Source organism: Cricetulus griseus, chromosome 4 (genome assembly GCF_003668045.3).
Source record: "Cricetulus griseus strain 17A/GY chromosome 4, alternate assembly CriGri-PICRH-1.0, whole genome shotgun sequence".
Taxonomy (NCBI): Eukaryota; Metazoa; Chordata; class Mammalia; order Rodentia; family Cricetidae; genus Cricetulus; species Cricetulus griseus.
Genome location: NC_048597.1, coordinates 205,515,892 through 205,528,490, shown reverse-complemented (window position 1 = coordinate 205,528,490; position 12,599 = coordinate 205,515,892). Strand labels below are relative to the sequence as shown.

General features: G+C 49.5%; 1 protein-coding gene across 2 annotated transcripts in view; it reads left to right on the top strand.

The window, feature by feature from the left end:
- Spsb4 (splA/ryanodine receptor domain and SOCS box containing 4) overlaps positions 1-10,733 on the top strand; it is a 74,215-nt gene extending 63,482 nt beyond the window's left edge. For both annotated transcript variants that reach the window (XM_027410901.2, XM_027410902.2), the window contains one exon: positions 9,500-10,733. In XM_027410901.2, coding sequence (XP_027266702.1) covers positions 9,500-9,627 — 128 coding nt within the window. In that variant the 3' untranslated portion in view covers positions 9,628-10,733. The remainder of the gene's footprint in view (positions 1-9,499) is intronic.
- Positions 10,734-12,599: the final 1,866 nt, after the last annotated feature.

The window sequence follows — 12,599 nt, the reverse complement described above, 5'->3', positions numbered from 1 at the left end:
TCAACTCGGGGTCAGGGCTGTTTCTGCTTTGTAGTAATGCCTCTCCCAGGCACCGCTGAGTTCTGTGCAGGCAAGAGTGACTTCATTATTACTCATTAGCTAGAATTAGCCGTAATTCATCTCCTGGCCAAGCTCTTGTTTGAGTTAAACCGAGACTCTAATTCTCCTGTATGATTTTGCTCTCCTCATCTCTATTTTTAACTGAACTTCTGATAGCAGCAGTAGTGCCATTTCTGTCACTTTGCTGTGACCTTCCTGGTAACACATGGTCATCACCGGTCTCCTGCCCAGCTCTCTTTTGTTCTGACTTGTATTTATTTATTCACTTGTTAACTTGTTTGAGATTTAATGCACATGCCTGAATCCACCATCCATCGAGAAGATCAGAACATTGAAACCAAGTGCCTCTATAGTAAGTCCTGCCCCTCCTTTCCTTACTGATTTTCAGCATTCACATATACCCTACAAGATTCTTTCTTTGGTTGGCCTATTAGTCTCTTCCTGAACCAGGACCACCCTGGATTCATTGCTGTAGCATTGACTGACCTGCCATTTAGTGCACAAGTCTGGCTGCCCCGCATGCCTCGACCTTCATCTTTGGATGCATCCTGGGGATGGGAACCCTATTCCTGAGGTCCCCCCCCCAACACCAGCTGGCTTTGCAAGCACAGCCTTGGCTCCCTCCCCATGATAAGCATGTTTCTCTTAGCATCTGCTGAGTAGCAGGTAGCCCCAGAGCTGTAGCAGAAAGGAAACCAGGAGGGCAATTTCCCCACTCCCTGTGTGGCTGGGGAGGTCCTTGCCCAAGGCTAAAACATCCAGCTATTCTGCAGCTCCCTGGGGCAGGACCCAAGCTTAACTGTTTCATCTGAGTCAGAATCATTCCTGGACCAATTTGTAGAAATGGCACAACACAGTACAGTACAATTCTGCTTGTCAGAGGGACTGGCTCTGGAGAGGTTCTTCAGCCAGCTTGGGGCTGGATGAAAGGGGCTGTCCTTATCCTTGTGCTTTCTCCCTCTCCCTCACCCTCTCCCTCTCCCTCTCCCTCTCCCTCTCCCTCTCCCCCTTTCCATCTCTCTTTCTCTCCCTTACCACCTGCCCTTCCCCATTTCTGTGTCTGTGTGTGCATATATTCACCCTCCATCTTGTTGGAGACACGGTCTCTAACTAGCCTGTGAACTTCTGGCCATCTTTCTGTTTCCAATTCCCAGTAGGAATGCTGGGATTGTAGATGTAACCAACTGCATCCACCTTTTCATTAGGTTCTGTGCATCTGGACCCAGGTCCTAACTCTTGTGTGTGGAGCATTTTAACCACTGAGTGCCTGTCATTGCCTGCCTTGAAGTGTTTCAGTGCCTTTTGTAGAGATGAGGGCTCAATTCAGCTGCTCTGTCTCCCAGACCTGGGCTTCTCCAGCCCATTGACCTTGTCAATTCCAGTAAGGATTAAGCAGCAGGAATCACACCCACTCTAGCCTGTGGGAGCCACAGTTCCCAGGGCAAGAGATTCATTAGTGACTCAAGAGCTCAGGGCTTGCTGGAAGCCTGGGACAAAAAGCACAGTTCCCCTTCCCCCAACCTCCTACTTAGGACAAGGTCTGAGAGTAGGGCAGAGTACTTCAAGTGAGTTTTGTCTCAGAATTCTTGGGTTCAGTCACCATAATGATGCTGGCCTTGCTGAGAAGTGACATAAGGCGGGTAGGGAGGAGGGTTGGAGCTGTTTGAGACAGTAGAAGGACACCCGAGACTACATCGTGATGGAGTCAGGAAGAGGCCAAAGGGCTCAGAGTGAATACATAATAAGCTAAGAGAGAACCCAGGTGCTTAGAAAGTGTATGAGAAAGGGCTTAGGAGTGGGCGCCATTCAAAGACAAGTACATGTCTGAAGGTGTGGACAGGGATCCTGTGTTTGGAGTCAAAGGACAGGGATCCACACAGTGCTAAGGAGGGAACAGGAACTTGACTTCCTCAAATAGTATAGTATTGGTCTGCCCTGGGCCTGCAGACCAATGTGTTAGAATAACAGATCCCATTTAAATGTTGTCTGGATGCAATGTGTCTGGTCAAAACCCCAAATCCTACATTTAGGGCCCCACGTGAAGCTTATACACATTTCAGATCCACAGATCACTTGGCAAAGTTAATGAGGGTCCTAGACTAGAGCCAGGGTAGAGATCCCATGTAACAATAGCCCTAATTTTATCAGAGTAGGAGCTAAGCTAATATGGAGTTGAGGAATTTCAACATAAATAGCAATTGGAGAGATTGACCAAAGAATAACAATGTTGAGTTAGGAGGAATAGTAGTGTATTCCATGGGAGTTAGGAATAGTAGGGCATCCTGTGGGAAGATGAGCCACATGAAGGGTTGTGTTTAGGAGGTTGGTGCAGGAAATTTGCGTGATATGAGGATTGCATTTGGGGCTGGGTAAGGTTGTGGTGGCCGTTGGGAGTGAGGTGACAGTTCTGGCAAGGACTTTGGTGCACAAGTCTTGTTACTAGCCACACATGACTGAGGCTCCCTTCTTTCCCAACCTCTCACTTTATTTATTTTGGTTAGGACTTGGCAAAGGTGACTTCACTTAGATTCTGACAACTTTCACAGACATGTGACATCATTCCTCCCAGGACAGAAACATCTCAAGCACCAGAAATACCAGCATTGATAATTATGATCAGAATTTAGAAGTAGAAAAGTAGAAGGAAAAATATGTGTCTAGATTTTTTTTTTCATTTCAAGGGATGATTTTTCTCTCTCTTCAGAGATTATATATGGCATCTTTTGTTATTAGTGACATTTCAGGTTTGGCTGTGAACCAAGGTCTGGCTGAGCTGGGGTTTGCCTAGTACAGCTCTCTAAACCCAAGCCCAGCTCTCTGAGGCTAGACAAGTAATGAGGCATTCATCCCTATCTCTTCCCTACCCCAATCCAAACACACAGGTCTGCTCAGAGATTGCAAAGGCCCATCAGAACTGAGACCACAGCCTGGAGGATATGGCTATAGTCCCCAGAGTCCACTAGAGAGGTCCATTCTTCCTTGCAGCTGGCAGAGGCTCAATAGCTACCCAGCATCTGACTTTGACAGGGCTGGGTATGCAACAAAGCCAGAAGTAGACAAACACCAAAGAACCTGGCCAGGAGGCAAAGAAGGCCTGGGAACAGAGGCATGGGGCACACTGTCAGGTCTACAGATAGGCAGCCTGGGGTACAGGGTCAGGTCTGCAGATAGATCCCTGCTTCTCTGGGGATTTTCCTGTAGACTAGTGACTAAAATTGGCCTTGGGTGGAAAGCTGAGTGGGTCCTCCGAGCAGCCTCACCTTTGATGAGTGCCACCTGGAGCCAACTTGTCCCTGGGGCCTACCCTGGATATCTGCATTTGTTCCCCTGAAACCTAAATTGACATAGTAGTACTGTCAAGCTTCCCACAGGCAGGAATCAAGTGTGAATTCCATCCTGCCAAACTGCAGTCATGTAAAGTCATCTGGGCTGTCGCACCAGGCCACCTTCTGTTCTGATTTTAACACAGGAGCTGGGGAAGAAAATCAAGGGGGCAGAGGCCAGGCCCTTGGGTTCTTACCTGTATAGAAATGGCCTTCCATTCCAGTCACCCCTCCCCCATCCAGTGTGAAGTGTTTGCTCACGCTCCATTCAGCTGACCCTCCACACTGAGCAGGACTTTCCCTAAAAGCTACTTCCCTTGAGACAGACAGCAGGCTCCGGCTTCTGCTGGGGCAGTGATGTCGGGAAAGCATTGCCGTAAAGGGCTAAAGCTTTTTACAGAGTCTCAAGATGTGTGGTCTGTGGAGCTGGTGGCTTCTTTGAACCTTCCTTCACCCTTAGTGGACAGTGCTGTCAGGTTCCCTGTTTTCACCCATGCACCCTGTCACACCTGCCTTTTGTCTTCCCAGAGACTGCCCAGCTGTCTAGTCTGCCACTGCCTCTCTCAGTTTCCATCTCTGATGTGGTGTCCTTCATACACACACAGGGAATGTGGAGACATCTTTTCTGTCATTTTAGCTGGAAAGGGCACCAGCGTCAAGCCCAGGCTGCCCCCTGGAGCTTACTATTGTCTTCCCAGCATCCTGGCACTTGAATTTTAGTGCATGGGGCTGGAGAGATGACTCAGCAATTAAAAGAGCACTGACTGCTCTTCCAGAGAAGCGGGATTCGAATCCCAGCACCCATGTGGTGTACTGTAACTCCACTTCCAGGGGACCCAGTGGCTTCTGGCCTCCACGGCACCAGGAGTACAAGTGGTAACCAAACATATATGCAGGCAAGACACCTGTGTATCTCCTCATTTCCTTTATGAAAAACAAGCAGGTCTTCTTAAGTTCAGGTTTCAAGGATGTCACTCAGTGCTTTTCCATCTGACTTCCGTTGTTTGACAATCACCTCGTGATCTAAACTATAAATTCAGGCATGATGGTAGCTGGTGACTCACATCTTAACATGTCCATGGCAGGTGGGGAGACTTGGGAAGACAGCTGAAGCCACCATTCTCTGTGTCAGGCTCTCTACCAGTCTCTGTTACCAGTCTCTCCACCTGTCGGCATCCCTGACAACAAACTTGAAGCTAACCCTGTTAGACCCCCCAGAAAAACTCAGGCCTCCGGGGTCTCAGCCCACGACCTCAGTCACCCTAATCACCAGGCAGATTCGAGAGCTTGTTGCAAACTACATGAGGCTTTATTGTTTTTTGTTTTTGTTTTTGTTTTTAACGAGCTAACCCATGTTAGCTCGGGTCTTTTACCCACCCACCATGGTGGATGGCTACAAAAGACACCTCGAACCGGCTGCCGAGAGATCTTGTAGGGCAGCCTAAGGGGAGTTGTCTAGGGGTACGCACAGGCTCAGGATTGGTGTGCCTCCAGGCTTGGAGGGCTTGCCCTGTGTTGATTGGCCAACTGGTTGTTATGGCCCATAGGCCCTCCCAGGGTGGTTGCTATGCCCTGCGAGTCATTGCTGTGCGCTTGTCCCGTAAAGTACACCCAGAGCCATAAAGCATAGCGCCACCAGCTAACTTCTGATTGGCTCCTTGCCACGAGGCAGGCATCTGACCTCTTAGTGACCAAGGCAAGGTCATAGTGAGCACGTGTTACTGTCATGGCTGCCAAAATGGGGAGCTGGTCCCTTCAACCCCAAGAGCTGAGTTACCATTTTTACAGATGACAACAGAGTCCCTGGAGATCCTGTGATTTATCTCAGGTTGTACAGCAGTTAGTGATGGATAACTGAGGGAAATTTGCCCAGGACTTCCAACAGGACTGAGATGTCTGTAGCATAGAACCAGGCATTCCTCGCTGGCCTGGGTGAGTCTTCATCAAGAGCAGAAGTTGGCTGTCAGAAGGGTAGCAGGGTAGGATACTGAAACATTTTTAGAAGCACAGTAAACCATAGTGTAACTGTTTTCAAAGATACCTCTTGAGCTGATGGCTTGAAAGTGTATTTCGGCAAAGGGCAGGTTACGCCCACCATGCTGTTGTCCACATATAGTCCACGATGTGATGCTGTCATCCTGTCCCATTTTACAGATGAGAAAATGTGGGGCTGGGAGAAGAGGAGCCAGCCTCCTCTGGCTGGCAGGGCTGAGTGGGAGCTGGGTTTCCAAGCTAGCCCCTTGTATCCTTTTCACTTATTCTTGCTTGACATGTGTATTCATCCCTGTCCCGGAACCCCGGGGGAGGGAACTGAGGCCTGACTCGGTGAGTAGTACCTTTATTTCAGATCTAACATCTTTTTGAAGAGTAATAGGTGAAGAAAGTGTCCAGATCTCAAGCTGCTGCCTGCTGGCATCAAGGCAAGCTGGCAAGGAGAGCCAAACACAAGCCTAAAAGTAACCCTCCACCATCACCACCACCCCCGCCACTACACCCTGAACATACATCATCACCAGCTACTTTTGACCTTACAGGGCTTGTGGGAGTCACACACAGCACACTCTTCTTTCACTTAAAATCCTGCCTAAGAGGCTCATCACTGCAGTCACCTGTTCTTGGGGCCCCTCCGTGACTAGAGCTGGTTTGTTTTCTATCCTGGGGACAGGTGCAGTTGATTTTGGCACCGTACTGGTGGGGAGCAGCAACATGGCTGCTTCCAAGTGGCAGTGTTACAGTCACGTGGGAAAGGTGGGCAGCAGTGACCTGGAAAGTGACCGCAGGGGACACAATAAGAGCCTGAGGCTGTGGCACAGTCTTCCAGGAGTCTGGAAGACAAGTGATTTCACCTTCATTGCCCCTCGAGTCCATCTTTTTATTACTGTCTGCGGGAGGGGAGATATGACACTCATATGCAAGCTTTGCAACTCTAGACAAGCGTCTCCTCTCCAAGCCTCAGTTTCCTTTTCTCTCAGCCAGGAGTAAGTAGCCACATTGACTTCAGACCTCAGTGAGATCGGCTCAGACTAGCAGTAGGGCAAGCCCATGTTCAGTGAATGTGGGTGTGAGAGAAGGCGAGTTTCCCAGTCTGGTTCCGTGAGTTTGAGTTCTAATTTTGCCACTTACCAGCTGTGCATCCTTAGGTAAATGCACTCTGTTTCAGCTTCTGCCTCCTTAAAATATATATGATAATCATAATATCTATTGCCCCAAGGGGTACAGGTGAATTGAGCACCCCGAAAGAGCTTAGTGTGTGTATGGTCACTGTTAGTATTTAGGCATTTGTACGGCCTGCTCTTGAGGTTCTGACAGGATACATCCTCAGCTGCAGCCGTTAAGAGCACCACCTGTGCATATTCACTATGCTCCCTCTTAAAGGGGCCCTGCCCACCTCCCATCACCCCCTCCCTCTCTCTGTCTGTCCCTCTCTCTCTCTCCCTCGCTCCCTCTCTCCCTCTTTCTCCCCCTTCCTGTCTCCTGATGCTCATGTCCCTGGAGGCTGGTCCCCCCTCCCCTGTCCCCCCTCCCCTGTCCCCTGTCCCCCTGTCCCCCTTTTTTATGATCCCTTTCCCTAATAAAAAATCCCCTCTGCTTGAACCCTGTGGCATGGCGTCTTTCTCTTGTGCACTGCTTTTCTTAATTATAACAGCCACATAATAATCCTTCAGGAGAAAGCAGCTACAAACATATTTTATACCTCACAATCCCTGCTAAGTGACCAGCCAGGTGTTGAAGGCAGAGGGATTAGAGTAGGGGCTTGATTGACAGGGCAGGGCAACGTGTGGACTGGCTCTGTGAAGGACAAGGGGCGGGGGAGAGGGGTGGAGTTGCTCTTGTAATAGAGTGAGGGACAGGTCATACCAGGATGCATGGCCGGAGTCCCCTGGCTAGCCTCATTTGTATGAGGATTAAAAGATAAGGAGGAAGTAAAGCTACTAGTGCAGGATGGAGGGAGAGCAAGCTATGCCCCCCTTGGATTCTGATGGCGTCCCATTGGAACTGCGTCTCTAGCAGAAGTTCCCTTGGAACCCCAGCTGCCATTGTCCCCATCCCTCCTGATACCATTCCCATACAGCTGACACATTTGTGTTTATTACTTAGGATTTGACCGTGCCTTTGAATGCTTTCAAAAATCCTACCTATTCCACTACCCCAAGAACACTTACCGGCAGTGCAAGCATCTGGGCCCCATGTCAGCCACATGAGTGACATGGACCACTGTCATCTTCATTTCCCACTGGCCTGTTTGCGCTGTCAGCCCTGTTCCCCTCCTCAGCTTCCCTGACTTCCTGGTCCTTGCCTAGTCTCCCTGATTACAATACTGCCCACCCCATGAGTTTATAACACTCCTACTCATCCTTCAAAACCCTATTTAGATTTCTATCCTCGAAGCTATCCAGCAGCTGCCTAGTTTCCGTCCCTGTGCACTCATGAGTTCTTTCATATATTAACACTTTTAAAATAGCTCACCTAAGTTATTTTAAAATAACTCACATAAGTTATTTTGGGGCTGGATCCGTAGCTCAGAGGTTAAGAACACTGGCTGCTCTTACAAAGGACCAGGGTTCAATTCTCAGCCCCAAACATGGTGGCTCATAACCATCTGTAACTCCAATTTCAGGGTATCCAACACCCTCTTCTAGCCTCTGTGGGAATATACATGGTAAACAGATATACATGCAGGCAAAACAGCCACATATACAAAATTAAAAACAAAAAAAAAATCATTCATTTACTTTAAAATCCAAGATCATGAGAAAAATCCCAGACTACAAGCTGACCCTGGCTCTGGTTCTGGCTTAGTTGCCTCTGTACCCCCGGAGTTACCACAGGACCTGGAAGAGATAAGTGTTAGTATGTGTACCCTCAGTGAGCCCAGGTAATTCAGTAAACTGTCCTGTATCCAGAGGTGCCATTGCTATGGTTTGGTTTGGTTTTTACTCTTGGGGATTGGGTAACTGCACCGTGGTGTACATGTGGAGGTCAGAGGACATTTTTGGAGAGTAGGTTCCCCCCTCCCACCGAGTTGGGTTGGGATCTCTTATCTGTTTTCTGTCTCCATGAAGGAGCGCTGGACTTACAGATGTCTGGCTTTGTTTTGTTGTTGCTGTTGTTGTTGTTGTTGTTGTTGTTGTTGTTGTTGTTTTTCTTCAAGACAATGTTTCTCTGTGTAGCTTTGGAGCCTGTCCTGGAACTGACTCTATAGACCAGGCTGGCCTCGAACTCACAGAGATCCACCTGCCTCTGTCTCCTGAGTGCTGGGATTAAAGATGTGCGCCACCAATGCCCGGAAGTGACTTCTGAGGATCAATATCATGTCACCAGGCTTGTGTGGCAAGCACTTTTACCCCCTGAGCCACCTTCCAGGCCCCTGGTAGATCTTAATGTATGGATTTTTCTAGAACTTGAATGCTGTAAGAAAATGTGTCCTTCCACACTGCCCATCATAAACACTGTAGGGAAACGGTAAGGGTTTGAAAGAATTTCAAAAGCTGGTGGAGTCTACTCTGTTTGCTTGTTTGCTTTGAGATAGGGTCTGGCTGTGCTGCCCAGGCTGGCCTTGCACTTCTGGGCTCAAATGGTCCTTCTGCCTCATCCTCCTGAGTAGCTGGGACAAATTACTGTTTTTAAAAAGATACCCCTTTCAAACACTTTTGAACTACATACTCTACATCAGAATTTAGGTAAGGTATAGGTAAGTTTAAGACCTTGCTGTAGGTAAGTTTAAGACCACTATTAATCTTTATTTTATTTTATTTTATTTTTCAAGACAAGGTTTCTCTGTGTAGTTTTGTAGACCAGGCTGCCTCGAATTCACAAATATCTGCCTGCCTCTGACTCCCAAGTGCTGGGATTAAAGGCGTGTGCCACCACCACCCAGCTTCACTATTAATCTTTTAACACCAGTACTCACCCCTGGTTATTCCAAATCTTCTAGTCTGACCAACTGTGTTCCACCTTTCATAAACATTGCAGAGGGCCTCTTACTGTAAGCAGGGATGGATCATTAGGAAAGGGGCCCCTGAGCTAGTTCAGGGGCAAAGGGCAGACAGTGGGCAACCTGGGTGGAGCGAGGAGGTGTGAGCAGACACACTTCTCTGTCTTTGCTGTCTTTGCAGCTGAGCCCCTGCCTCTGATGGACCTGTGCCGGAGATCCATCCGCTCAGCCCTGGGCAGACAGCGCCTGCGGGACATCGACTCCCTGCCCCTGCCTCAGTCTCTCAAAAACTATCTGCAGTACCAGTGAGCGGTGCTGAAGGCCTCCTGTCATCTGTGGTCACACAGCACCTAGCTCCAGAGCATCAGGATGTGTCACTGACTTAGAAAAGGAACGCCTGTTGCCACTGTGACTGCCAGGGCCAAACTGCTGCCATCATCAACCAGGACCAGAAGGCCACCCAGTCAACCAGAGTGCAGAGACCACTTCTTCCTCAAGAGAATGAATAAAACACTTGGCAGGAGACGGCATCCTGTTCCCCACTGCAGACACGCCCAGGAAAACTGGCCAGTGGAGACAAAATAGCTTCTGAATAATGAATGATGGAAGCAAATCCTTGATGGTCCCCTCCCTGCCTGCCACTGGCCAGGGCAGGGAGATTGTCCTTCCATTTTAAGACTTAGTACCACTTTGAGAGACAAGTCTCCAGGGACCACAGCAGTGCGAAGAACCTGGGCTTTCCTCTCTGAGCAGGCTTCCTCATCCCTTCCTTCCCTCTTCCACCATGGATAGGGTCCTTTGACTGTCCCCACCCCTCTATTCAGGGACACTAGTCTGGTGATGACTTGCCCCAGGGACAGAGTTTATTCTTGGGTATGATCGTTTTAGGTAGCGTCTGCATTTTGAAAGAGGTGTGTGGTGAAGATGGCTTTCTCCCAAAGGTGCTAAGGAGGCAGGAGTTCTCAGGACACCAAGTCTGTGACACCCTGAGTGTCCAGGACTCTGGTGGCCATCATTCAGGGTGAAGCCTGGTTGTCACAGAGCTTTCTTTGAGCAAATTATTTTTTCACTTTAGGAGACTTCCACAGTTTGTTTCGCGTTTCCAATATGTGTGTGACATGCTGTTTATTTATCAGCTGGGGCCCCTGGCGTGGCCTTGGGACTGGAAGGGGTGGGTGTGACACACAGTCTCTGCAGGGCCTGAGACCCATCCTCTCACAGAGTGTTGCTGCTGCCACCAGCACCACCATTCAGCATCTTTGGTGAGTTCCAGATACTCCCCACTCAGACTCATGTGTAACTGGAAATCGTCACAGTGTGGGATACCAGAGCCAGAAGGCACAGCCTCCACTCTAATGTGAATGTGACCCACGAGCAAGGAACATTTCTAATAAAGTTTGTCATTCTGTCCTTGAGCTGTGTGTAAAGTGCTCTTTCTGGGGTGGGGGCGGGGAAACACAGCACCATCAACCTGGCCGGGCTGCCCTCAGATCCACAGCCATCAAACCTGGGAGCCCCTCTCCATACACGTTTCCCTCTGCTGTCACAGTCCCCATTAGAGCCCTAGCCCCAGAGATATTGCAGAGACCCGATCTGAAAGAAGAATCTCTGTCCCCAGGTTCTGCAAAGACTGCCATATCCCCTGATGCTGGAGCTTAGCTCTTTAAGATGACCAAGGCTAGCCAGGGCAAGCAGACCTGGAGCCTGGGCTAAATGCGTGTGGCCACCAGGGAGCAGTGCAAATTTCTACAGATTGAAGGGGGCAGAGCTGGCTGGCAGTTAGGGGCAGGGAGAGGTCTGGGTCAGGACCCATACAGGATTCACCATATCAGCCACCAATATGCCACACCACACCAGGCCCCAAGGCAGTGTCAGACTGATGCCTCTGTCCCGAGTGGAGACATTTGCAGTATTGTAAGGCCTTGAGTAGCTCAGCGGGGAGTGGAGTAGGGGAAGTGAAAAAAACAGTTTCTTGTGACTGGAAGAGCAGATGCGAGGCCCATAGTGTCTGCCCACCCCAAGACAGGAGATGGGGGACAAAGAGGCATCCCCAGACTGCAGGCCCTAGGCACCTGCCTGACTGCTGGCAGCCTCGAACTCCAAAGCTTCCAGTCGTTGTGGCTGCTAAAGGCAGCTTCCTGCAGAAGCACAACCTCAGGCATTGGGTCAGGAAGCCCAGGCTTCCTCCTCTACACACAGTGACCTTGGGTAAGTCACTTCCTCCTCTGGACACTGGGTGCTAGACCAGGTAGCCAGTGACTGCCTAAGAACCTCCATCTCCCAGCCCCTCGGGAGTTACTGTACCATTTTCCAGTTTGGATACAGCTATCTTGTTTCAGCTTCCAATCCTTACCTTACCCAATCATGATCTAATAAGACCAACCTTTCTCTGGACACCCCATAACCATCTGCTGGTGTCTCCTGCCCTGACCCGTTTGTCCCTCACATCACTTCCTGAGCATGTATCTCCTGGCACCAAGGACCCTATCCTGAGAACCTGGATTGGGTCCCCTCTGTCCTGTAGCCTCATGTATCCAACAGGCTGTTGTAGGGGTCACCCTGACCATGCCTCCTGGGGCTGGCTACAGGATGAGGTGAGTTGTAGCTTAAGACTTGGGGACACATGTGGGAATTCTCTCTTCTCGCTGCTGCATCCACTTGCTCTGCTTCCCTGCCGGTTGGCTTGGTGCACTGTAAGGCATATTTACCTAATAAATATACCCGAACCCTATCTGCTTACGTATCGGTGAATCTCTGTTAATAGGCTGTGGGTCTCTGGAAGGCAGGCCTGTGCCTATCCTTACCACATCATTGTAGATCAGATACAACTGAGCAAAGGCCTGCAGAGGGCAGGGTGGGCAAGATGCCCTCCGTAAACTGGGACACCCATAGCAAACTGCAAGGGGAAAGAGGTCCTCCTGAGGGGAAAACCTACCTCTATGGTATCCTGGACCCCTTACCCTCTCATGCCCGTGCCTACAGAGCTATCCTGAAGTGAGATCTGGCCCAGCCCTGCCAGACCTCACAGTCTAAGGGGATCCAGATGACTGCCAAGCAAAGAAGCACGAGGGTGTTTGAAGGAGGAGATGAGGTGAGGTGGAGGCTGGAAGTTAGGCCACAGAAAGCCACTGAGGAGACATTGAGTCTGACCGGGAGTCAGATATGAGAGGAGACAGCACATTCATACACATTCATTAAAAACAACAACAAAAAGAAACCTTTTTAAAACTTTTAAAACTTTTAAACTGGATACAGCAGCAGTGGAGACACAGATCAGGTAT